Source organism: Dunckerocampus dactyliophorus, chromosome 17, assembly GCF_027744805.1.
Source record: "Dunckerocampus dactyliophorus isolate RoL2022-P2 chromosome 17, RoL_Ddac_1.1, whole genome shotgun sequence".
NCBI classification, from domain to species: Eukaryota; Metazoa; Chordata; class Actinopteri; order Syngnathiformes; family Syngnathidae; genus Dunckerocampus; species Dunckerocampus dactyliophorus.
In genome coordinates, this window is record NC_072835.1 from 21,989,498 (window position 1) to 22,013,815 (window position 24,318).

General features: G+C 44.9%; 1 protein-coding gene across 8 annotated transcripts in view; it reads right to left on the reverse strand.

Moving 5' to 3' along the window:
• The window catches only part of LOC129169634 (electrogenic sodium bicarbonate cotransporter 1-like), a 32,728-nt gene extending 8,687 nt beyond the window's left edge, over window positions 1-24,041 (reverse strand). For 2 of the 8 annotated variants that reach the window (XM_054756198.1, XM_054756195.1), the window contains exons 1-18: window positions 23,703-24,029; window positions 20,956-21,029; window positions 19,221-19,397; window positions 15,390-15,522; window positions 12,803-12,963; window positions 12,548-12,727; window positions 12,320-12,418; window positions 10,466-10,542; window positions 9,458-9,615; window positions 9,300-9,387; window positions 7,806-7,960; window positions 7,468-7,584; window positions 7,190-7,364; window positions 5,506-5,639; window positions 1,906-2,168; window positions 1,606-1,658; window positions 1,340-1,525; window positions 90-203 (exon numbers count right to left, since the gene is read on the reverse strand). In XM_054756198.1, the coding sequence (XP_054612173.1) occupies window positions 90-203; window positions 1,340-1,525; window positions 1,606-1,658; window positions 1,906-2,168; window positions 5,506-5,639; window positions 7,190-7,364; window positions 7,468-7,584; window positions 7,806-7,960; window positions 9,300-9,387; window positions 9,458-9,615; window positions 10,466-10,542; window positions 12,320-12,418; window positions 12,548-12,727; window positions 12,803-12,963; window positions 15,390-15,522; window positions 19,221-19,397; window positions 20,956-21,029; window positions 23,703-23,722 (2,364 nt within the window). In that variant the 5' untranslated portion in view covers window positions 23,723-24,029. Of the gene's footprint in view, window positions 1-89; window positions 204-1,339; window positions 1,526-1,605; window positions 1,659-1,905; window positions 2,169-5,505; window positions 5,640-7,189; window positions 7,365-7,467; window positions 7,585-7,805; window positions 7,961-9,299; window positions 9,388-9,457; window positions 9,616-10,465; window positions 10,543-12,319; window positions 12,728-12,802; window positions 12,964-15,389; window positions 15,523-19,220; window positions 19,398-20,955; window positions 21,030-23,702 lie in introns of all 8 variants that reach the window. The other 6 variants (XM_054756191.1, XM_054756192.1, XM_054756194.1 and 3 more) reach the window with 5 other exon arrangements.
• Window positions 24,042-24,318: the final 277 nt, after the last annotated feature.

Here is a 24,318-nt window from a genome sequence, read left to right on the forward strand (position 1 = left end):
GAAGAAGACTGTAGGAAGGAGCTTACTTGCCCCAATCCAGAGATTTGGAAGGGGCAGGAACCAGAGCGCCCAATTAAACCGGTTTGTACCTTGAATTCACTTGGCACGATGAGCTTCGGGGTGTCCACGCCCACCAGAGCATCCACACCGCAGAAGAGGAGGATGGCCAAGATGATCGCAAAGTCGCTGATGAGCTTTCTCACCTGGAAAACACATCGAGAAAGTTGGAAAGGCGAGAACTTTGCAAGGAGGAGGTAGTCAGAGACTAAACGTTCAACCAGGTTTCCCCCAAGCGGTCCGGTCCAGTTCCAATTAAAGAAAAGCATTCATTCATCATTTTATTAGCCTAGTCTCGAAATATGAAAGAAACATTTTTAAGAAGTTGTAAAAAAGACAAACAAAACCAAATTAAGTTGCAGAAAAAGTTAAATATTACCAGAATAAAGGTAAAATATTATGGGAATAAAGTCATAATTATGAGAAGAACATTTACAAGAAAGTTGAAATTGTTGCAAAATTAAAAAAAAAAAAAAACTGCAGAAATTGAAAAAACTGATGTAATTTGACAAGAATAAAGTCAAAATATTTAAAGGAAAAAGTAATATTCTAACAACAACAAAAAAACAATTTTACAAAAATAAAGTAATAATATTTTGAGGAAAAAAACATTTTAGTAGCATAGAGTTGGAAAATTAAAGAATTTTTTTTTTTAAGTTGTAAAATTATGGGAAACAAAACCAAATAAAGTTGTAACGTTTGGAAAATTAGGTTGGTGTAAAAGTTATATCATGGGAATAACGTCCAAATATTCTTGGAATGTTCTCCCCGTGCGTGTGTGGGTTTTCTCCGGGTACTCCGGTTTCCTCCCACATCCAAAAACATGCATGTTAGGTTAACTGGCGACTCTAAATTGTCCATAGGTGTGAATGTGAGTGTGAATGGTTGTCTATATGTGCCCTGCCATTGGCTGGCCACCGGCCCAGGATCTAGCCTGCGCCTCTCACCCAAAGTCAGCTGGGATAGGCTCCAGCATGCCTGTGACCCCAGTGAGGATAAGCGGCATAGAAGATGGATGGATATTATAGGAATAAAGTCAATGGCTAATCTACGGTTTGTGGTCTAGCTCTGCCCCTTAGGTAGCGTACCACTGTTGGTGGTATGCCAAAGGAAGGGTACGGATGCGTTTGGTGGGTGCTTTTGCCAACAGAGACGCAAAAGAAAGCCGAATAGAATGTGACGCTTGGTGGAACCAGGACTAGTGGCTCGATAGTAGCTGGCTGCGACGTTTACGAAGTCGTCTGTGAACCAAACAGACGCGTGAAAGGTCATCCACGCTCACTTTGGTCGGGAAGAAGCGGCTGGTCTTGAACTTCTTGAGCGCCATGGAGCAGGTGTAGGTGCCGAAGAACAAGATGAAGGACATGAGGGTGATGTCAGGCACGTAGCCGCAGGCCTCGCCCACCAGGCTCCCGCCGAACTTCACGCACTGCCGGCGACTCAGCGACGCCCAGGTGGCGTTCTCCGACTACGAGACGAAAAGAAAAAAAAAAACTGTTACGGTCTGTGGCGTTGTGCGACAAAGGAGCGGAGGGCAACGGCGCATACCAGATCGGAACTGTTTGTCAGGGCGGCGACGTCAAAGAGGTCCGAGGAGTTGCCTTGAGAGAGAGACGATAAGAAATGAGGTCAATGATAGGAAAGAGTTAGCGTATCTACGAGCCAACGCGAGCTTGCATCAAGTCTTATCATCTTTGCAGATGCTTTTGAATGTGGCAAGACCGAGCACATCTGAGTCGCATTCCCACTCAGGAAATAAGCTACTTAATTATGATCACTTTTGTAGCAAACTCATGTCATCTTTGTCCGTCATCCTTTCTTCCACCGTCGTTCGAGTCCAGCACGTACCGGGCTGGCAGCGGCAGTCGTACTGCGTGATGAGGTCGGCGTCGTAGTGCGCGTTGATGGGGTTGTGGTGCGCCAGCTTTATCATCTTCTTGAAGGCGTCGTAGATGAAGATGAAGCTGATGAGCGCCGAGAAGCCCTCCTCAGTGAAGCGGGTGAAGTACTGCACCAGGAAGCTGGCGTCTGTCGCCACCAGGACCAGGCAGAACGCGCCCGACCACAGGCCGATCCACAGCCGGAACTCCAGGTAGTCAAAGCCGTTGTCCCTGCGGGGAGGAAGGGAGACTGGCTCGTTGTTCCGACTCAGCACGACTCAGGCCCGGTACACCTGGGTGGAGGTGTGCCTGGACGTAGACGTGTCGTAATTATAATGTCATCACTCCTAACTGACACCTTGCATCACCGAAACAAGACGAGTCAAAAAAATAATCCACAAAATTCAAGACGGTGGCTCATGCACGGGCACATGTCCATGCAACATAGCTATCATATCATGAAAATGCAATTGCTCCTCCCACCGACTATTAATCATATTTGCCACCTTTCACCACAGAAAAACAAAAATGAGTCAAAATAATCAACAAAATCAAGTAAGACACTTGCTCATCACCTATGTATACCTGTGATCATTCAAAACGTGATCACTCCTCACGCCAACTGTTAATGATAACTGCCACCTTGCACCACAGAAAGAAACAAAAAGATTCAAAATAATCCACAAAATCAAAGCCAGTGGGAGGCTTGCTCATGCACGGGCACATGAACACGCAACATACCTACCATATAATTAAAATGCAATCGTTCCACTCACCAACTTAACGATAACCGCCACCTTTGCATCCCAAAAGAAACAAAATGAGTCAAAATAATCCTCAAAATTTTGACTCTTTTTTTTTTTCTTCTTTACTTTTGTGATCCACAAAAAAATCCACAAAATCAAAACACTTGCTCATGCACAGGCACATGTGCACGCAACATACCTATCATGCCAACTGTTAACGACATTTGCCACCTTGCACCACGGAAATAAATAAAAAGAGTCAAAATAATCCACAAAATCACCACAGAGATGTACAAAAAAAATAAAAAAATAACAAAAAGAAAAGAAAAGGCGCCAAAAGCACCAAATGAAAGTAAAGGCTGTGCTGCCATGTCATCATTCCAGCGTGATGACTCCACCCACCAGTCATACGAAACATTTCAGTCAGTTTTCTTGTAACTTTATTAGTGCTTGGAATGGAAACTCCAGTCTTCACCAGGTGTGTAAAATGAAATGAATTATTAACCTTGGAAGAGAGCGGGTGCGGCCGTCGGTAACGTAAGAAGACGACGTTTGGCGAGAGGAGAGGAATGAATGGGAGGGGGAGGAGCCAACTGTCAGGTTGGCAAGTGTTAAAGTCAGCTTGTTTTAGTGGAAAAGTCGTTCATCTTGTATTAGTTTCAACTTATGGAGGCAGTCGGCCGTGTTTTTTTGTTTGCTTTCTGCCGCTGGTACTGTGTGAGCTCCAAGCAGGAACAGGAGTGGAAGTGGTTCGACTGCCCTGCAGTCGTCTGGAAGGCAGCAGCGTGAGTAATAAGGATGAGTCAGTGGTGATGACATCATCGCCTTTCACGCTCGTCTCTCGCTGTTCGTGCTAGTTGCTCATTTACTGCTTTCCAGACAGGAAGGATAAACTGTGCCAAATGGTTACGTATTTGGGTGCAGGTGCAGCGACTCAAATTGGCCCATTGGCTAATTTGTAGACGAGACACTCAATTTATGAGATGAGACGACATGCGAGATTGGGTCTACAGGAACGAGATGAGACGATATTTCAGCATCGCTTTTCAGAAAAGTACAATGCAAAATATTATGAAAATATGTCATATACTGAAATCTACTACAGACGTCCCTCGTTTATAGCGGTTCACTGCTTCCATACCTGATCGAGAAACGAATATCCGCGATGTACGTAGGATTTATTGTTAATAAATGGAATATGTTTGTATCATCATTAAAGCCCTGTAGACATGACGTAACAGCCCTATAGTCACCTTTACTCTCCTATTGTTCTTTCTTTTACAACACGTTGCGCAACTCGTATGGGCTCCACCCACTGGAGGCAACAAACGACTGCGATTACCAAAACTCATCGCCAACGCGTAGCAAAGCCTGCACACGGGAGGTGAAGAGCGGCTGTAGCAAGCGACACCTGTGAGCGACGTGCTCACATGCAGAGCGAATTTCGAGTCTCCCACGGTTTTGATTGGCTGTCAGATTTGGAATGAATTTGGGGGTATCAAAGTGGTTCAGAGGAGGAAAAGGGGCCGCTGTTGATTGTGTACTCTTGCTCGCATTGAAGATAAACTTACATAAATGTTCGTGTAAATGAATGTAATCTTACCTGAGATGTTTACTCTGGCGCCAACTATTTATTAATCATTTCTTTAGAAATGTCAAATAGCTCCGGGAAATCTGACACGGCGAGTATTATTTTTTTCCTCCATGTTTACCTGCAAGAGAGTACTGAATAGCATCCTGTCCGCTCATTGGTCCCTGTCTGGGCGACAGCGATGAAAAGTTGAACATTTTTTAGCATCATGTCACAAGCTGGCGTGTGCACGATAACATGCACAAGCACATAACACACACGAATTTCGCGTGTCGCTTGGCTGGAGGGTGACTCAGGATAATTGCCCTGTGGGGCAGGTTCCATCTAAAATGAACAGACTAGAGGCGACGTCGCCACCCGTGTGTGGAGCCCATTATGCTGCAGGGACTCGAGACAGCCGCTAGCTAGGAAGCTAGTGAGCAAACAAGCTAGCCTCAAATTGATTTCTTCTAAGCTTAACAAGCCAAGATGTTACCACTTCCACACGGAATGGGAGGAGGACTTTTCTCCCCACTCTATCATGGGGACATGCCATGGCTGACTTCCTGACTTCATACAGTGTTAAGGTAATGTAATGTAATGTAAGCTAATGTCTCAGTGCTTTGTGTCATTACTGCCCCCTAGTGACCACGATATGACATATCGCTTGTATTTCAATATGTTTGGACTAATAATAGAACTTAGTATGCCACAAAACAGCAATCATTTATTAATGAATTTTTGAAAAACTGCAATATGGCGGGGGAGCGATAATTGAACCACGATATCGTGGGGTACGACTGGAATTTAATTTCTACTATGTTACACTCTTCTGCACTCTGTGTGTGTGTATGCTAGCGGCCCCTGCCTCCACCCACCGAGACAAAGAGACTGTACGACTGACAAATGGGCTCACTCCGTTCATGACAAACGTGCCAAGGTGCTAAAGGCAATGCACAGAGTGAACCCTCTTCCTGCCTGTTTGGAGGCAAGAGACAAGGAAAACAGACACGCATGCGCATGGCAATGTATGGAAGCCGGCAAAATCATTCAGTTCATTTTCATTTGTGCGATTAATGAATTTATTTATTCTTTTTCCCAGGCCTAGTGCCCACCAGACAGGAGTTTCTTTTCTTAAAGAGAAGTCTTGTCACGTTTTAATCTTGCGAGGTCTTGTGATACAAGATCTTGTGACAACCCTACCATGTATAAATGGCGGTGCGTGTACACAAGTTTTGTTTTTTTAACTCACTTGCTAAAGTTGAAGAGGAGCCTCTCAAACACCAGAACCGGGCCCGTGCTGCTGAGGATGGTGAGGGGCTGCCCTGCCAGCAAACAGAAGACCGCCCCGGTCAGGGCCGTGCCCAGGAAGCTCTCCAACACTCCCTACAAAACAAACACATTATGTACATGAATTCCACAAGAAAAATGACTTCATTACCTTTCTAAGCTGTATGCTTTATTTTTACCCCCCACCTCCACTCCCACGCACACACACAACACACACATCAGCATGCAGGGCCGGCCCATCAGGACAAGCCTGTTTCAGTTCCACTTACTGAATTTCTATAAGTTCCAGTGGGAATATGAAACTCGTGTGTTTGTGTGTGTGTGTGTGTGTGCGCACGCAAAGAGAGAGATCAAGTGAGGTCAGGATTTCCCTGCGCTGACTGCAGGTAGCGTACGTGTAGAGGTCAGTGGAAATGCAGCCGTGACGAGGCAGCCACTGAGTAATCTGGATCTACGGTTATTTAAGGCCCAAGGCCCGCTCAAATCCCTCATGCAGGCCGCTCCACGCTGCCCCACCGTGCAGCCTCAGGTGAGGCCATCGCCTTCATCGCTGTGAAAGCAGCAAGGCCAACGGTGGCTGCTAATCAGATGAGAGCGTTTGTAACTTTGTAACCAGCAAGACTCTCATGACGTAAAACGGGGCTTTTTCCACCAAGGACGTATGAAGAGAAAGTGTAAGATGCATGGGAACACTCAGGGAGGGGTTAAAATCACATTCACTTCAATTCAGTCAGCAAGAGTCTGACCATCACGTTCTTTTTGCTCAATAACAGAAATGAAATATACAATGAAAACAAATCAATATTTTTACAATTTTCATTTTATGAAAAATTGGTGTTTTGTTTCCTCGAAAAAAAGTACTGAAATGGATATATTAAAAATATTAACTAAAGTAAAAAACTAAGAGTTCTATTTTTAAACATTTTTAGTTACAATTTTTACCAATTAATATTTTTAATTTAATCGTTTTTTAAAGTTGATAAAGAAAAATATGTTTTTTTCTCCAAAAAGTAATAAATGTACATTTTAAAAAAATAAAACAAATTCTTTTCATTTTATAAAAAGTTATTTTGTTCTTCAAAAAAGCACTGAAAATTGTACAAAAATAAATACATTTTTTTCAACTAACCAAATATGTTCTAGAAAAAGTGCCATGTATATGAAAAATACGAATAAACTAAATAAAATGTAAAAAAAAAGAATAAAAAAATTAAAAAAGCTATTTTTTAACCAATTAATATTTTAATTTATAAATATTTAATTTATTATTATTAAATATTTAATTTAGTATTGTTTTTTTAAAGTTGACTTAAAAAAGCTTTTCTCCAAAAAGTATTGAAATGTATATTTAAAAAAACAGTAAAATAAATGTTAATTTGACTGATTATGTTCGTTTGAATGGTATGTCAGCATAGGTGTACCTAATAAAGGGACCAGTGTAGCACAGTAACAGCGATTGGGACCCACATAGGAGCCCAAACTGGATTTAAAATGCGCCTTCAGCGTTTCCAGTCCCTCCCAATTAGCGCAAAGTACACCTCCCTGCTGAGTCAGCACTGATAGCCAACCTGCTTCAAGGTCAACATGTTGTCTTTGTTTGGTCTTTGCTTAGACAGAAACCATTTTTTTCCCGTCTTTTCCCTCACCTGCATGTTGTCCGTGGCATCGCCCAGCAGGCCGCCGAAGGTGATGGCGTTGGTGACGGTGCCCAGGTAGATGAACAAGATAGCGGACAGCGACTGGATGTGCAGCGCGTCGTAGAAGTCGCTGGCGAAGAACGGCAGCTTGCGCTTGACGTCCAGGATGAGACCGCCGCAGAACCTTCCGGACACGAACACCAACACTTACAACACACTCACTCTACAAACAAAGAAAAGGTGTGTTTCGAAAGCTTTTCCTGTATTTCATAAAGGTTTTTTTCTACTTTCTGGTGCACTGGAGCTCCTCGCCGATCTGGTGACCTCCTCCCCCAGGTTGACCCGCATCATGGGGGGCGTCGCCGTTCATCTGCGGGGCCTCCAAGCCGGCATACTGGTTCTTTCTGGGGACGAAATACAGAAGAAAAGCAAAAAAAACACACACAATCACAAATAGAGCTGGATAACAGGCCAATAAACTGGAAGGAGACGTACATTTCAACCTCTAATACACACACAATATTCATTTCATGCATTTATTTTTTTAAGTGTTGAAATATTTAGCACCCAGTCAAAGTAATTTCATGGTTAAAGTAACTGATGAGGGGTTTCGTGCATTTCCGACCTCTTATCCGAGGAAGGCAGCGACTTGGGCGGCTCTATCCTGATGTCAGGGTCCCACTCGCCGGGGGGCAGGACGATGACCTCGTCCAGGAACTCTTCGATACCAGCCAGCAGGTCCTGCCTGTGCTTGGCTTTGTAGGCGATATCGTGGAACACCTGCACGTTGAGCGACAGTTGGGATTCTGCGTCACTGAAACCGGCAAACCTTCCCTCCCTCCGGGATTGTACACAAACAATTCATCAGTCAGCGTGTCACTGCAGGGGCCCGTCGCTGATGACTCAAGCGTGTGATAAAGCGGCGGGGTAAAGTTTAACTGGAGGAAATCCTGGAAAAAAAAAAAAAAAAGAACTCTTCCTACGCTGCCATGTTGACACACACCGAGCATTCTGGGAAAGGCAGAGGCCTGTGGGAACTTGACAGCCAGGTGGTCTGTTAACATTCCTCATGCGGCAGCTCATGCAAGACCACATTTTCCATTCACGAGCCTTGGTGTGACACTACAGTGACGCCCATACCTCAATTCCCAGCAAAATATGACTTTTATCAAGAAAAAGTAGTCTTTTTACAAGAATAATGTGGTAATATTGCAAGGAAAAATAACGTCATTTTAGTAGCATAAAGTTGAAATATTAAAGAAAGACTTTAAAGTTGTTGTTTTTGTTTTTTTTAAACAAAACAACAAAGTTGTAATTTTTGGAAAAAATTGGTTGCAGAAAAAGTTATGTTACAAGAATAAAGTCAAAAATATATGGGAATAAAGTTTAATTAAGTTGAAATAGTTCGCAATTTACAAAAGCAAAAATTGAAAAAAAGTTATTTTGTGGGAATGAAGTCAAAATATTAAGATTTTTTTTTTATTCTAAAGAACAAAAAAGTTGTCATTTTTTTTCCTTGTCCTAATATAATGAGGAAAATATTTTCCACTCAGGAGTCTTTATTTTTGAAACTACAGTGGCTGCAATTCCTCAATTCCCAGCAAATATGACTTATCAAGAAAAAGTTGTCATTTTACAACAATAATGTGGAAATATTGCAAAGAAAAATAGTCATTTTAGTAGAATAAAGTTGAAATATTAAAGAAAGGCTTAAAAAAAACAAACAAAAAAAACAAATAAAGTTGTAATTTTTTTCAAAATTAGTTTGCGGAAAAAGTTATGTTATAAGAATAAAGTCATAATTATGAGAAGAAATTTAACAAGAAGAAAATTGAAATAGTTGGCAAATAAAAAATAAAAGTAAAAATATTAAGAGAAAAAAGTGGTCTTTTTTTTTTTTTTTTTACATGAATAATGTAATATTATGGGGGAAAATTAAAAAATACTTCAATAATAAGCATTTTCCACTGAGGAGTCTTTGTTTGCCACGATAGTGACTGTGATTCCTCAATTCTCAGCAAACTATGACTTTATATACTGTATGTTATATACACTTGTTTTCCCCCTTTGGCCCATGCACGACCCCTTAAAAACCTTTCTGCTAACTAAAAAAACAGACCTCATCAGACATCAGGGTGGCGATGGCTCTTCCAATCTCATGGTAGGACTTTGCTTTCCCTTTTGGACCCAGAAGCACGAAGAGGAACCTGCAAGAGAAGTTGTGCTGAGGACACCGACGGGACTGGTTTCATTTAAACGACGGTTCCTGCGTCTGACCTGGTGGGCACCGGGACCTCGGTGAGCGCCCCCAGCATGACGGCATGCTGCAGGCGAACAAACGCCACAAAGGGGGTCTCCAGGAAGTCCACCTCGCCGACCAGCACGTTGGACGCCTCAGCATCGCGGGGCAGCTTCTTCATGAACTTGTTCTTCAGCTGAACGTGAGCACAGGGCGGCGTTAGAGCGACAAAGAAACCAGATGCAGGTAAGACCTCTGTAGCGGTGCTAACATTAGGCGTGTCCCCATCCCATGTTGGTATCAGATATTAGGCAGATATCAGCAAAGAAAATGAGTATCTGATTATATCTGCCTGCATCTAAAATATAGTGACACTCTGATACATGCAGCCGAAGTGTTCAAATGCTCATTTTTAAAGTTGAGAGATTTTTTTTCTTTCTTAAAGCAGGCTTCGCTACATTTCTTAAAATGCAGCCCCGAGCTCGACCAACTATCCATCAGTCGTCAGCTATACATGTGATGATGAGGCCAACCCAGCGTGACGATGATGTTAGAACGTGACTGTGATGTTAGCACTTTAGCATCATACTGTAGCTATCTATGCTCATGTTTTTGCGTCCTCCCGTCCCATTCCTTAACGTTATCTTGTTGTGTGCGATGTCAATTACGCTGGACAGAGTGCAGAGTTACATTGATGCTATTTGGAGACGGGCGTGGCCAAACACAGCTCATTAGCATTAAAGCTACAGAGACACAAAACGCTGTCATTTCATAAGATTATTCTTAAAATGTCTAAATTGCAGCATCAAGGCTTGATTTTGACCAAAACACGATTGTGTCCGGACAAACAACATACCAAGATTTATCACAATTATACGCCAAGATAAGTGAGCACGGAGAAGATAAGCCGAGACCTTGACTTGAAAATGTCACAAACAATGATTCCCAGTTAGCCTGGAGGTCTTATCTACAACATGAGGCTCTGGGTCCGACACGTGACGCTTGTCGGTGGCCTTGATGGGATGGATGAAAGAGCCCCACATTACCTGATCCTTCTCCGGTTTGTCAGAGAAGTCGCCCAGGCTGTTGGAGGTGAGGTTCCGGTGGGCTGTGGTCGGACTACCTGCAGGGTGGCAAGTCCATTTCATTTGCATGTGACACCAACTCAAGGCAGGAGTTTAAACTCTAAAGCACAGAGATGAGGGAAAAACTCCCTCAAACAGACTTTTTAAGAATGGAGACGCTCCTCACGGCAGCCCATGAAGAGAATCCCAGGACAGATAAGAGAATAAAAGAGGTGCCAAGAAAGTGGATGAGCTGATCCAGAACCATCAGGACGTCAGGCTAAAGGCGGCGAGGATTAAAAAGGCCCTCGGGCCGACGCCAGGAGAGTCATTCATGCCGCTCGTCTTTACACGTCAGCGAATAGCAAGTAATGCTTTGATTTAGCGAGGAGGGCACTCGGACCAAGTGTTGGCTTATTACGCTCAAATCACTCCTGGATGAATGAGCAAAGATTCTAAAATCTTCCCAGAAAATGTCATGACTCTACAAATCCAATCCCGTTAGATACGTTTTTATAGAGTACAAATAATGAGAAGGGGTTAGTTTTCAGAGGCATACTTAAGGTTACGGCTTTCTGTGTTGCTGGTCATAGGGGTTTAGGCCTGGGCTCGTCAGCTGAATAGCTCAGATGGGCCAACAGGAGCAGGGAGCACACTTTAGGAGTGATTGTCCTGTCCTGTCCTGTCCGCTAACATAGATCTCGTCTAAAAACCAACAAAAATTTTAGCAAAAATGCCCATGAACATAGACGGTCTAGTTAACTGTCAAAGATTGTCTATGAAAAGGAGCATTGTATCTGCTGCTGATTTAAGGAGTCCTACAAAACACTGATATTTTTGGGGGGATTTTTTTCACCCCAATCTTTTGTGGGTGACACGAATACGGACTGGTCCATCACTATGGCTGAGGTAATCAAAAAACTCCCCAGTGGCAAAGCTCTGGGGGTGGATGAGTTTCCTCTCTTCACCATTGCGTGGAAGTTTGGAACAGTACATCTGGATTGGCAGACCGGGGTGGTGATGGCCCCCTTCCCCCTGAGGGAAGGTCGGAGTGTGTGGTCGACATGCAGATGGCCGCAGCGTCTGCAGTAATGTGGTTGCTCTACTGGACCATCGTGGTGAAGAGAGTGCTGAGCAGGAGAACAAAGCTCTCAATTTACCGGTGGATCTGTGTTCCCACCGTCACCGATGGTCACGAGCTTTGGGTTGTGACTGAAAGAACACAATCGATACGAGCGGCTGAAATGAGTTTCCTCTGTAGGGTGGCTGGATTCACCCTAAGAGGAGCTCAGAGTAGAGTCGCTGCTCCTTTACATGGAGAGAAGCCACTTGAGGTGGCTCAGGCATCTAGTCCAGGTGCCTCCTGAACGCCTCCATGGTGAGGTGTTATGAGCATGCCCAGCCGGGAGGAGGCCCCGGGGCAGATGTAGGCGACGCTGGAGGGATTATGTGTCACAGCCTGGCCTGGGAACACCTTGGTGTCCTCCCAGTTGAACTGGAAGAGGTGGCCGAAGACCAAGAAGCCTGATCTTCCCTACTGAGACTGCTACTCCCTCAACCCGGATAAGCAGAAGAAAATGGATGGATGGATGGAAAATAAACTTTTGGGCCCGCCTGATCATGCGCTACCAGTTGATCAACAGTAGTAGTGGTAGCGCTATCAGGCTACGCATTATTTATTTGTTCCTAAGTTTATGTGTTCCACACAAAACAGCTTTTCCAGGTCTTCCATGTGTGCACGAACACCAACAAACCCTCATTCTCCTCACAGTCAAGCCCAAAGACGCCACATTTTGGGGAGATTGATGAGTTCTCCTGTGTGGTGACCTGACTTACAGAGGTATCCCATGCTGGAGCTCCTCAGGACCTCACAGGGGTCTTCTGGGGGGTCTTGTGGGGATATGCAAGGCACCGGGTGCTCAGTGAGGTTTCGTGCTTTGACGCCCGCCCAAAGAGAGAAGCAGGAAGAAGAAAGGAAGGAAGCATGAAATAAGGGCGTTAGTATAAAGAGCAAGTAGGAGAGAAAAGAAAGGTTAGTTGGTGTGTAAAAGGTTTTGGGGGTACCGTTCTCCTGGCTGGAGAAGAGCCTGCTCGCACTGGAGACGCTCTTTCCGATGTCAGCCAGTGAGCGCAGGTTGGACTTCTTGGTCTGGTGGCGATGTTTGCGTAGCAGCGTGTACATGACCTTCTCCTTTAGCTCCGCCTTCAGCTGGCCGCTCTCGATCTGGCTGTCCGTCACCATCTCTGTGGGAGGCAATCATTAACAACCACAGGATAGTTGACAGCGATGACGGCGCTGGGAAGTAAGTCTGGTCGTACCGACGACCTGCGGCAGCGTGGAGGCCTCCAGGTCCAGCATGATGGTGCCCTTCTCGATGCAGGTCTTCAGCTCCATCAGGCTGTGCAGGGACAGCGTGGCCACGTGGGGTTTGCTCCAGCGCTCGCCGCCCTTCTCCACCTTCTCTTCGAACTTGATCCACCTGGGCACACAAGCAGGAAAGGCTAAGGGTCCACTGGGTGTCTCCAAAATAAAAGAATGCAATAAATGCTTTGAGGGGTCACTGGTGAGCTGGAGCCTCCCCCAGTGGACTACAGCCTGGGCTGGTGGGCAGTCAATCACAGAGTGATTCACAAGTTGATTTTGAAGAAAAATACAGTGCAGTTGTCCCTCGTTTATCGCGGTTAATTGGTTCCAGACTCGACAAGTGACAAGTGAATTTCACAAAGTAGGGTTCAATATTAATCAATGGAATATTTTCGTAGTTAGAGCATAGAAAACCTGTTTATGACTTTCTAAATACAGCTTTTAACATGATTAGAGTCCTCTACACTTGAAATAACACCCCAATAGTCACTTTTACACTCCTATTATTCTTTGTGTATTTCACATTGTGCAGGCTACAGGACCACTGCAGGGACGTAACAGACGGCTGCCACTAGCATAGCAAGCTAGCGAGCCAACTAGTTAACCTCTCCAATTTACTTATTCTAAACTTAAAGTATTTGAAACGGAGTGGGGAAGAAGGACAAAAAAAAAAAGCCAAAAACGTACCACTTCCACACAAAATGAGAGGAGAAACCCCCCCCCCCCCACTGGATCTCAGCCATGGCACGTCGGCTGGGCTGTGCTGGCTCAGTAGCCAGTCTCCATGCAGTGTGAAAGGTAAAGACATCCAACGTCATGTCTCATAACATTACTGATGATACACAACCATGACCATATAACTTGTCTTTCAATATTTTTTGACTAATAATAGGCCATAATCAACCACAAAACAGCGATCATTTATTAATTATTTCTTGAAAAAACGGGATATAGTGAGGTAGCGATATTTGAACCGTGATATAGCGAGGGACGACTGCACTGAAGTTGCAGAAAAACAGTTTTACTTTTTTTTTGGTGACACTTATTCTAAATTCCAGCACAGAAGGCTATCAGCGACGGCAAGCAAAATGGAAAAATATGAAGACAACCATAGAAACGTAACGGGAACCAAACCGGGAGAGCATGCATACGTGCATCTGTGTCCTGGCTGCTCAGTACAAAAAAACCCTCTAGTCTAGTCTCCCTTGTAACCCAAACAAAGTAATTTCTCACATACAATGGCCAACCAAGGCCTTTTATGACTCTGTGGTGGCCTCAGCCATCTTCTATGCTGTGGGCTGCTGGAGACGGGGCAGCACGGACAGGGACAGGAGCAGGATCAATAGACTGATCAGGAGAGCGAGCTCTGTCCTGGACGGTCCTCTGGACTCCGTGGAGGAAGTGGGGGAGAGAAGGATGTTGGCTAAGCTGACGTCCATCATGGACAACACCTCTCACCCGCTACATGACACTGTGGGTTCCCTTAGCAGCTCCTTCAGCAGCAGACTGTTACACCCACGGTGTAAGAAGGAGAGGTTCCGCAGGTCCTTCATACCGACCGCTGTTAGGCTCTACAACACCTGCACCACCTGAACCATGTTGTAGTCACTATGTATTCTTTACTTGCGTATCTTGCTAGCTGCTGTAACAAGTGAATTTCCCCGCTGTGGGATTAATAAAGTACAATACAATACAACTGTGTACCACTTTCTAGGGGTGCTTCCAGCTGCTCAGCATGCTTTGCGGTTGTTTTGTAAAAAAATGGCTAAAGTTACATCTTTAGAGTTAATATTCTCGTTGCCCTATGTGTGTTTACTTGCCTGTTACACGTCTTGTCATTCTTCCGCTACACTAAACTTTGATGTCAAGTGGGGGGCACAAAATTTGATCGCAGTCGTGTTTGAGACCCCTGCCCCAAAGTTTCCCGGCTCAGTAAGGAATCGATACTCTGAAAATCCAGGACAGGATAGGACGGATTGTGGTTTCTTTCCAAAACAACCACTCTTGTGTTTTGCCTCTGCAATGCAAGAAGCAGCTTTATCGAGTTTTCCGAGTTCACCATTCCACGGTCTCTTCCGGGCTTCAGGGCCAGGTAACACTGAGCACAAGGATGCTTTATAATATAATCCTGCCTAGGATGTCATCGCCAACAATGGAGCCATTCTCCTGAGGCCCTGAAGGGATGGGGTTTCCTCGGGGGCGGGGGGATCGGGTGTCGCTCCTGGCAGCGGGCTGCACGCCATCTTACGACGAGACCTCAGCCTACTTCGCTGAGCTCGTGATCCTTGCCCACCCAGGTGGTGTCAGGAAACACAGCTAGTATGTTTAATGGGTATCACTCTGTCACTTGAGTTTTATGAGTTCCTGAGTGGACCATGTGGGAGTTCCTGCCCCTTCCTGGTCCCACAGAGCAGGTCCTGTTAGGATGCATCTGATAAGAGCAGAGCGGTAGGGCACCCGCCAGCTTCTACAATTTATGGAGGGCTTGTCCACATGCACACCCTGCCCTTGGTGCCAAACAAAGTTAAAGGGGGGGGTTACCTGGCCATCTCCTTCCACTCCATCTCCTGCCCGTCCACCAACAGCAGCTCGTCCAGCTCGGTGAAGAGCTGAGGAGGAGGGGGGCCGTCATCTTCCTCGCCGAGGATGAACCTGATCCTCTCGGCCGGAGAAACTGGAGGACAGAAAGGAACATTCAGGAAACATGCAGGACCAAGTAGGTTACGCAATACCTCGATTCATATCTTCTTTGGAACCCCCTCCACCACCACCGCCCCTTGTTGCTTCCTGGTTTCACTTCCGGACGATTCCATCAATCTTTGGTGCTCAACATCTCAGCATTTAAGTTTGCAATGTGAAGGTCAATACAGCAGCCCACGTTTCACCACAACTTTATTGTATTTTGTCAAGGGACAATCCTGGACAACAAACGGCCTCAGCCTCAAACCAACATTTTCCAATGGTCGTTAAGTCGTGACCCACTTTTATTGGTACTATTTTTTACACTTTTATTTAAGCCATTTGTAGTTTTATTACTTTTATTCATTATTTTTACCCTGTTATGTCATTTTTAAAGTCATATTTATTTTTTCTGTCGTTTATTCAGTCATTTATTCATTTAAATCAGGGGTCACCAACACAGTGCCCGCGGGCACCAGGCAGCCCCCCACGACCACATGAGGCGCCCGCAGGCCTGCTTTTCATTCAGGTTTTCAGTTAATAATGTGAGAACACTAGAAAGAAAAGTATTCTAAAACATAAAATGTGAGTTGTGGATACCAGCATTTTGTGAATGTTTTGGTAAAACAAGCATATTTGATCTGTTTGGGTTGAAATAAGCTATGAAAATCATTTCTACAAAAATAAGTAGCTAAAAGTTGCTCTCGCAAGAAAAAACGTTGGTGACCCCTGATTTAAATCAACCACTTTTTTTTTTTTTTTTTTTTAAATCGCCTATGTCATATTTTTAATATGAATACTAGTGGTGACACCCAACCGACGAGAAGAGACGATGCAAGAGATTGGGCAAGTTGGGCATACTGGCTCGTTGCTGTTGATGGGCTCATTATTAATATTCCCACACGGGGGCTGTGGCTTTTGGCTTTGCAAGCATCTTTTCCCCCCTTCTAATTGCTACTACGTACCCTTGCATTGCTCGTCGCGAAGCTCCACTCTTTTGCTGTGTCTGTGAGCTACGGACCCCGCCGCACCCCCCCAGAGACAAAGCGACTGTATGACGGACAAGAAGTCTCTCTCTGTTTGCTGTTGTTCTATGAAACAACCCTCTTCCTGCCCGTTTGGAGGTGAGCGAGGAGGAAAACAAGAGTTTTCGCAAGAGTTTTTTCGGAGCGACATATCTCATCACTTTTTAATCCAAGCGAGATCTTGTGACACAATATCAAAATTGCATCAAGTAAGACCACAAAATCAGATAGCAAGCACACTTCACACTGTGCAAGGCTTTAGCTTGCATTGTTGGCTTTGAGTTTTGGCCCCCTGTGTAACTGAGTTTGACACCCCTGCTATAGAAAGTAAACTTGGATATACTTTAGTATAGAGTAGTCAGCAGTGTACAGCTTGTATATAATATTATTATTATTATTATTATTAATACATTGAATTTATAAGAGCCTTTGTAAAACCCCAAGGACACTGCACATGACACAGACAAAACAACACAGCAAGTCAAAGTGGGTATGCAGTCTTGAACAGATGAGTTGAGTCTGGATATGAAGATGGGGAGCGAGTCAATATTGTGGATGTCAGCTGGTAATGACTTCCAGCGTTCACAGTGTACCGCCGTATAGATTTACTTTCCACTGAAAATGAGTCAACACCCATCCATTATCGTGCAAATAGCTGGCAGCACAGGCGATTATCAAGATCATTTGTGTCACGCTCGGTGGTAGGAGTGTGCACGAGTGCTGCTGGCACTTGGGAGCAGCTGCGGTTCATTGAGGGAAAGATGAATTCCAGCGTGTGCTGCATGTGACATTGTGAAGCTTTCCAACATGATAAGAAGCTCAAACACCCCCAGGAAGGAGGAAGAGGAAGGTTGTAGTGTGGCCAAGTATGTCTCCTCCACACCTGGACCCTTTGAGGGGTGACCAGGATTATGAACTTTCCCCTCAGCCATCACATCTAAATGCAAAAGTACGAAGATGCCGCTTGAGCTTGGATGCAAGCTGAGCGTAATAATACAAGTAGTTACTGTACTAATAACACACAACACGCCCTCGCTCCGAGGTACTGCTCAGTGTTGACTTTCTTATGAGAAGTGGTGCAGTCCGACACGAGACGAGAAGCAAGGCGTGTCGACGAGCCTGGCAGACCACCGCATGACTAACAGCCTTCATCATGTGACTCTTTGTCTTTGTGCAAACCCCCCCATCCCCATCTCCTTCATTCATTGATGAGGCAACTGTATTCTTTTCTGACGGCACAGCGAGGATTAGCCGGACTCTACCTGGAAAGTTGTGCAATAGGTGGAGTCCTGAGAGGCCCCCACTGAGCTTTTAATCCCCACCTACGTACGGCACCTGAGCTTCTTTTAGCAGCGCCGCGGTTAAAAACGGTACCACTGAGACCCGCTGCACCCGGCATAGAAGCCTGTCATCATGATACCTCCAGCAGGAGTCCAGTACATTTGTATCAGTGTAAGAAGAACAAAACACATGATGGAGGGCAAAACAGCAGAAAGCCCATCCGACAAAATCTTGAGCTCCAACACAAGAGGTGGAGATTGTGTGATGCAACTCTGGTACTGGTAGTGGTGGCGTAGCTAAAGCTGTGGTCGCTAAGCGTACAGCGATTATCCGGGAGACCTTAGGACAGCCAATGAGATTAGCTTCATGTATCGCCGCATCACTCCATCAGTTTGTCACCGCTGTACAAGGACAAGACTTTTCCGTACCAAGAAAAATAACTGAAGTAAAAACCAAAACCAAAAAACACATGGTGTAAAACATAAAAGGTTAATACGCTCTGTTTTTTTCCCCCATCATCGCGGAGCATTTGGTACAACTAGCACGCGAAATGTCTTCCTCAGAAAATGAATGTTTACAAGTGAGGTCAGGGGCCGTTAACGTCAAAGGCAGGAGAAAAAAGCAGCGCTTGTTTTGCTCACCTGCATGGTACGGGTAATCTCACCTCATTGGAGCATTTTTTTTTTTAATGATTGTTTATCTGAGCTGTTTTTAATATTGTGGGATTTATCGGTATGACATCATAATTCTCTCATAATTATCGTGCAGCCCTGCTACAGACTGTAGGGCGCTGCAGCCACCTCCCAACCATAACAGCAGTTAGTATAAGAGAGTTACTTTATACTCAGTCACAGATCCAAAACATGCCCACAAAGCATGTTCCAAACGTCAATGCGTAGAGTTTCGATGCAAAGTTGCATCGCCCACTACTGGCCTGGCATGCATACAGCGTTTTCAGTGGTTTTGTTGTACAAAAAAGGATTTCCAGAGCTTGTTGTTTGCTGCAGCGTTGTTGTCGACAGCAAAGAGAAACACTTCCTGCTTCTGCAGCCGTCTTTGCAGTGAACAAACTTCCGGCCTTCGGAGATGCTATCTCGGGCGGTAACCGTGGCAACACACAACTCTTATCTGTAGCCCCTTTGATGGCGGTGACCTGTCGTCGCTGCTTCCCATTGTGCACCCGCTGCACCCCCCTCCCCCATTTGCTGTTAAATTACCAACAAATCTTGAGCAGGGGTTAAACCCCCCCACAAAAAAATGATCTCCATCTTGGATTAAAGCTGGCGTCATGAACATCTGAACATCTCTATGGCAGATTGTGTCATTTTCAACCCATCAGATTGTTACTAATGACAGCAGCAGTCGACGTCATCGTCATCCAACTCACTCAGGGGTTTGAGGATGCTGGCGGCGGTCTCGTCAACGCTCTCGCAGTCTAACTTGTAGCCATCGGCGCCGTGCTCGGGGCGCTCCCGCCTCTCCTTGTGGCTGGACTTGCGTCTGTGGCGTCTCCTGCGGTGGTAGCTCTTGGGCACGTGCACACCGATGTAGACCGTGTGGTGACCTTCAAACAACCACACACAAAAATTACAGGAAATTTTTTCCACTTTTTTTTTTGAAAGACTAAATATCTCAGTGAATAATATATGACTCCTAATGATAAATTCAGAAATACAAGAAGCAGGGATTGGCAGCGTAGTGCTTCACATACAGTAGCTGCCCACTCAATCGCCCTGTGATTGACAAGCCGGCTGGGTCTATCCTGGCTGGGATAGACTCCAGCTCCTTCACAGCACAAGTGGACTATAATGTATATGCCTCAATTTGGAATACACTCCAAAAATAACACAACAGCTGTCATTTTCTGCTGTGCAGCCGATCCCGGAAATGCCCCAAGGCCTCCAGGAAGTCATCAGAAACTCAGATAAAGAGAACCAAACCCAAAAAAACCCCTCCTCCACGCATACCACTGCTCAGAGTTTCCGTAAACAATGCGTCTTTTGTGTCGTCATCCTTGGCCGTTGTGGTTGAAATGAACACCTGAGCGGTTTTGGAAATTCCTTACACCTTTTTGCTCGTCTTTGTTATGTTTGACACGCGACAAGATGTTTTAGTTGTGCAATGCCAGTAAAGCCACACTAGTCACCGCTGGCGGAAAGCTGTGGTTGCATTGCGATGGCAGGTTTTTGCCAACAAGGAGGCACTGCGATGGAGATTTGGTGTCAGAAGCGGGATCCTGCCAGTGATTTGTCGACTGGGGGGCGTCAGAAACGACCCGACTACAAATATTCTTTCAGCTCCCTCCATCAACCAGACGAGACGGGACGACTGACTTGCTTAAGTGGTGTCCCAAGTGCAGGCCGGGGACCATTTTCAGCCCACATCTCATTCTGCATTGGGCCTCGGCCCCGCCTGGTTTTCATACATAACTTCAACGGATGCCTTTGCCTTCTGATTTTGCTTTGGCTTTTTTTGTGGCCTCAGTTTGACCTCAGCAGGGATTTTTTTTTGTAATGCAACGCTTAATCGAAAAGAAGGAAGCAGATTCACATTGAAAGAAGTAAGACAGTATCACAGTCACAATGTCCTTTGTCACCATAGCCGCCCTCACGTGTGTTAAAGCCAGACCGCTTTACTGCTTTTACAATGGTTTAACTTCTTTTTACACTTGAATGACAGCTAAAAATGTTATAAAATGAGATGAAAGAGGCACACTTGCAACATAAATCCCCTTTACGTTGCAACTTTGTTGCAAAAAATGAACATTAAAAGGGTTTTATTGCTGTTACGTCTCAATATTAAGAGTGGTTAACTTCTTTTTACACTTGAATGACAGCTGAAAAGCCTTTAAAAGGAAATGAAAGAGGCGCAGTTATGACATAAATCATCTTTGAATTGTGCATTTGTTGCTGAAATTAACATCACAAGGGTTTTACTGCTGTTAACCGCTCTAATATTGAGACCTAACTTCTTTTTACACTTGATTGACAGCTGAAAAGCTTAGAAAATGAAATGCGATATGTACACCCCAGACAGAATTGCAATCTGCTATTTCACATAAATGTATTTTGATGTAATAATGTTACGTTTTAATGCTCGTGCGAGAGCGTGCATGTGCTCACCTTCCACTTCCTCTTCATCGCAGATGTGCTTGACAAACGACGCCCCTCGGTCCAGGACCGCCTCGTCCTCCATTCTAGAAAGCAGAAGAAGAAGTCAGTGCGCAAAGTTGGCACATTTTTATGAGGTTCCCGGTTGTTTGTGGTGTGTTTGTGGTTTTCAGCATGGAAAAACATTTGATTTGGAATATTGTGTTTTAGTCATCTGCAGTAAACATACAGATTCAACTAAGGCATATGGACACTACATTAGGCACACTGATTTAGCATGTGTGTCATCGTGGTCGTACTTTGCAATGAGCCATGCTGAAAGCTGTTTCTAATATTGTGGTTAAAGTTCATATTGAATTAACATGCAACATTTTAGTAGCAGCCATGCTGGTTGACAGTAAAACTCATCGCTGTGCCAGAAGCACACAATTCAAATTTTTACATTTAATTTGGAAAGCATATACTGTAATGAAACATCATTCCAAAAAAATCATAATATACTATCAAAGTAAGATCAAACACATTATAATAAAATTAAAGAATACATTGTTGTGCCAGTGTTTGGACAAAGTGTGTCAAAGGGTGCTGCCATGAAAATGACAAAACAAACGAAATGATACAAATGAAAAGAAAGTAGGCGTCATAAAAAAATCATGCTGTGACGTGTGGGCAAAGTGAGCTGATAAAGGAGACGGAAGAAGCGGACACGAGCGATGCTTGTAAGCAAAGCAATCAGTAAACAGCACCAGGAAGTCCCGCCTCAGGACAGATACCACATGATGATGATGATGGTGATGATGTCATCAGGCAGCCTCAGCTACAAGAAGCTTCTAGAGGCACATTAAGGAGGAACATGAATGCCAGCTTGTCCATGTCAGGCTGTAGAGAGCATGGGTGGTTGGTGGCATGGGTCATGTGACACCCCCACAGGGGTGTGGGAGAAAGTGTGGGCTCCTCATGGAGGGAAAGAGGGGGCTCAGGTTGCAGCCTTGCGGCCCGTGAAGACCAAAGTTCAGTGCTGGAGTCTTCTTGAAACTTCCTCTCACACACACACGCACGCACGCACGCACACACACACACGCACACACACACACACAATGCGCTTTGTGCATGAAGACATATTGCAGATAAGATGCTATGACCTGACTAAATCTTCTTTTATCTTATCTTGCGTCTTAATGAAAGAGAGCGGCCTGCCGCACGATGGATGAGCCCCCCCGCCCCATCAAGATGCCTTTGCGTGAGGAAGAGGAGGCGGGATCATCAGAGATCAGACTGATACGCCCTGCCCTCGTACCCACACATACACAAAGGTTTATGACATAATTATATGTTTATTTATTGAAAACATGCGCACCCCTTCCGACTGAGAGCGGCTCCTAATATTTGGACCCTCTAATGGAACACGCCGATCAAGAGTTAGCAAACCTCCAATTTGGAATTTTAAGCAACTTTTCTCGTGCAAAGTAAGTAAGTTTTTTTACACCGTTTAACTTCTTTTCGGGCTTCTATGACAGCTAAAAAAATTTAAATTTGTCATTAAAATTAAGAGTTAACTTTCTACGCATGCATGACAGCGAAGACAGCGAAGAATGTTGAAAAAATATTCAAGTTGACATGATAAGGGTTTTATGTGCCATAAACTTCTTTTTGCACTTGTATGACAGCTAAAAATGTCTAAACAAATTCAATAAAATTGACATGATAAGGGTTTTATTTGCCGTTAACTTCTTTTTACAATTGAATGACAGCTAAGAATGTTTAAAACGCTTATTAAAAATGACACATAAAAATGAACATTATTTTACGCTTATACTGTATGACAGCTTAGAGTATTTCTCTGTCCTTTGGGAGGGAAAATTGCTTCCAAATCTGCCCGTGTTTCGCTTTTCCTTGGGCTCCTTTTGGCCAACTTTAACGCATTGTAAGGGTTTTGCTGTCCTTGTGCCTTCACATTAAGAGCGGTTGACTTCTTTTTACACTTGCATGACACCTAACAATACATGAAAAGACTGACGGTAGACTTACAGGTTCTATGGTGGCTATAGTTTCACCCTGGAACAGACTATTTCTATTTCCTGGCTTAGAAATTAAATGGGACTTCGTGTTGCGTTCAGGAACACGTCGGACATGACAGTCACGTTGAAGAAGACGAAAGTGGGAGGAGTCAGTGTGGGTCATCAGGGAAAGGGGGCGTGGTTATAAGTGGGGGTTCCACCTGTTCACTTTTAAAACATGAGTGTGAGGATGAGGGGTGGCGGTGGAGGTGTTGTTGGGTGGGCACGTGCACCTCCAAGAGCGTGCGCGCACACTTCTCATTTCCGCGTTGGAGGCTGCCACACACAGCGGGAATTGGGGGGGGGGGTATATGGGTGGCTGGGGTAACCCAAGACAGGTAGGGGTACACCTGGCAGGAAGGACCACGTGCAAGGACTCACTTTTTATTCGCCTCCCTCCACCCCCCCCATTGCCTCAAACAAGGATGCGCCACGAGCGTGCGCGCTCCCGGTCCGACTTGACTGGTCTGCGTCTTAATGGACGCTGACAGCTCGAAGGAAAACCGATTAGCGGCACCGCTTTGGACGCATGTAAACATTGCTAACATGCTAACGTGCTAGAGCCCACACTGGCTGCTACTTGCGCGTAAACGTGGACGGGTGGGTCTTATAAGAGGACAATTACGCACAAGACACCTCAAGTTTGTCCAGCTTTCACATTTCATGTTGAACTTTGTCGCTTGAGCGATGAAGTTAACTTACTTTGTCTTCTCTGACGTCATAGTCCACAAACAAGTCTTCTCCTCCTCCTTGTACTTCTTGTTGTGACTGTCTGGGGTCGACGACCTCAAGCGCCCAGACTGGCGTGTGGTTCCGAATCGGTTTGGACTTTCTCTACAAGCGGCAGAGACTCGTCCTCGTGGTGTCCAGGTGCGGTCCAGGTGGTGTCATCCTCCAGTACAAAAAGTCTTCACTCTGCTGCGTGGACGCGGCGTGTCTTCGTCCCATATTTCAAGTGTCATCCCGCCTCCTGTGTGACGTCACACTACGGGGGTGTGGCCACCCAGCCACGCGCTCTCACTTTGCTTTTGATAGCCTAATTGGTGTACTCTAGAAGTACTATGGCCGGATGTAAGGAGTTTATTGTCATGGCCATCCGGGTAGCCGACAAGTCTTTCAAAGTGAAACTAGGAGGTGTTTTTATTGCAGCAAGTGTTCTTAAAGAAAAAAGTCTAGCGCCATCTACTGGCGGGCACTTTTAATTACCGAAACTTTTAGTTTTTATTACCTCTGCCAACAGGTTTGTTCAATACTGAGTAACTTCCTGCTCATGACACACCAACCTGGACTTTCCTTTGAAATATTTACTACTTTCAAA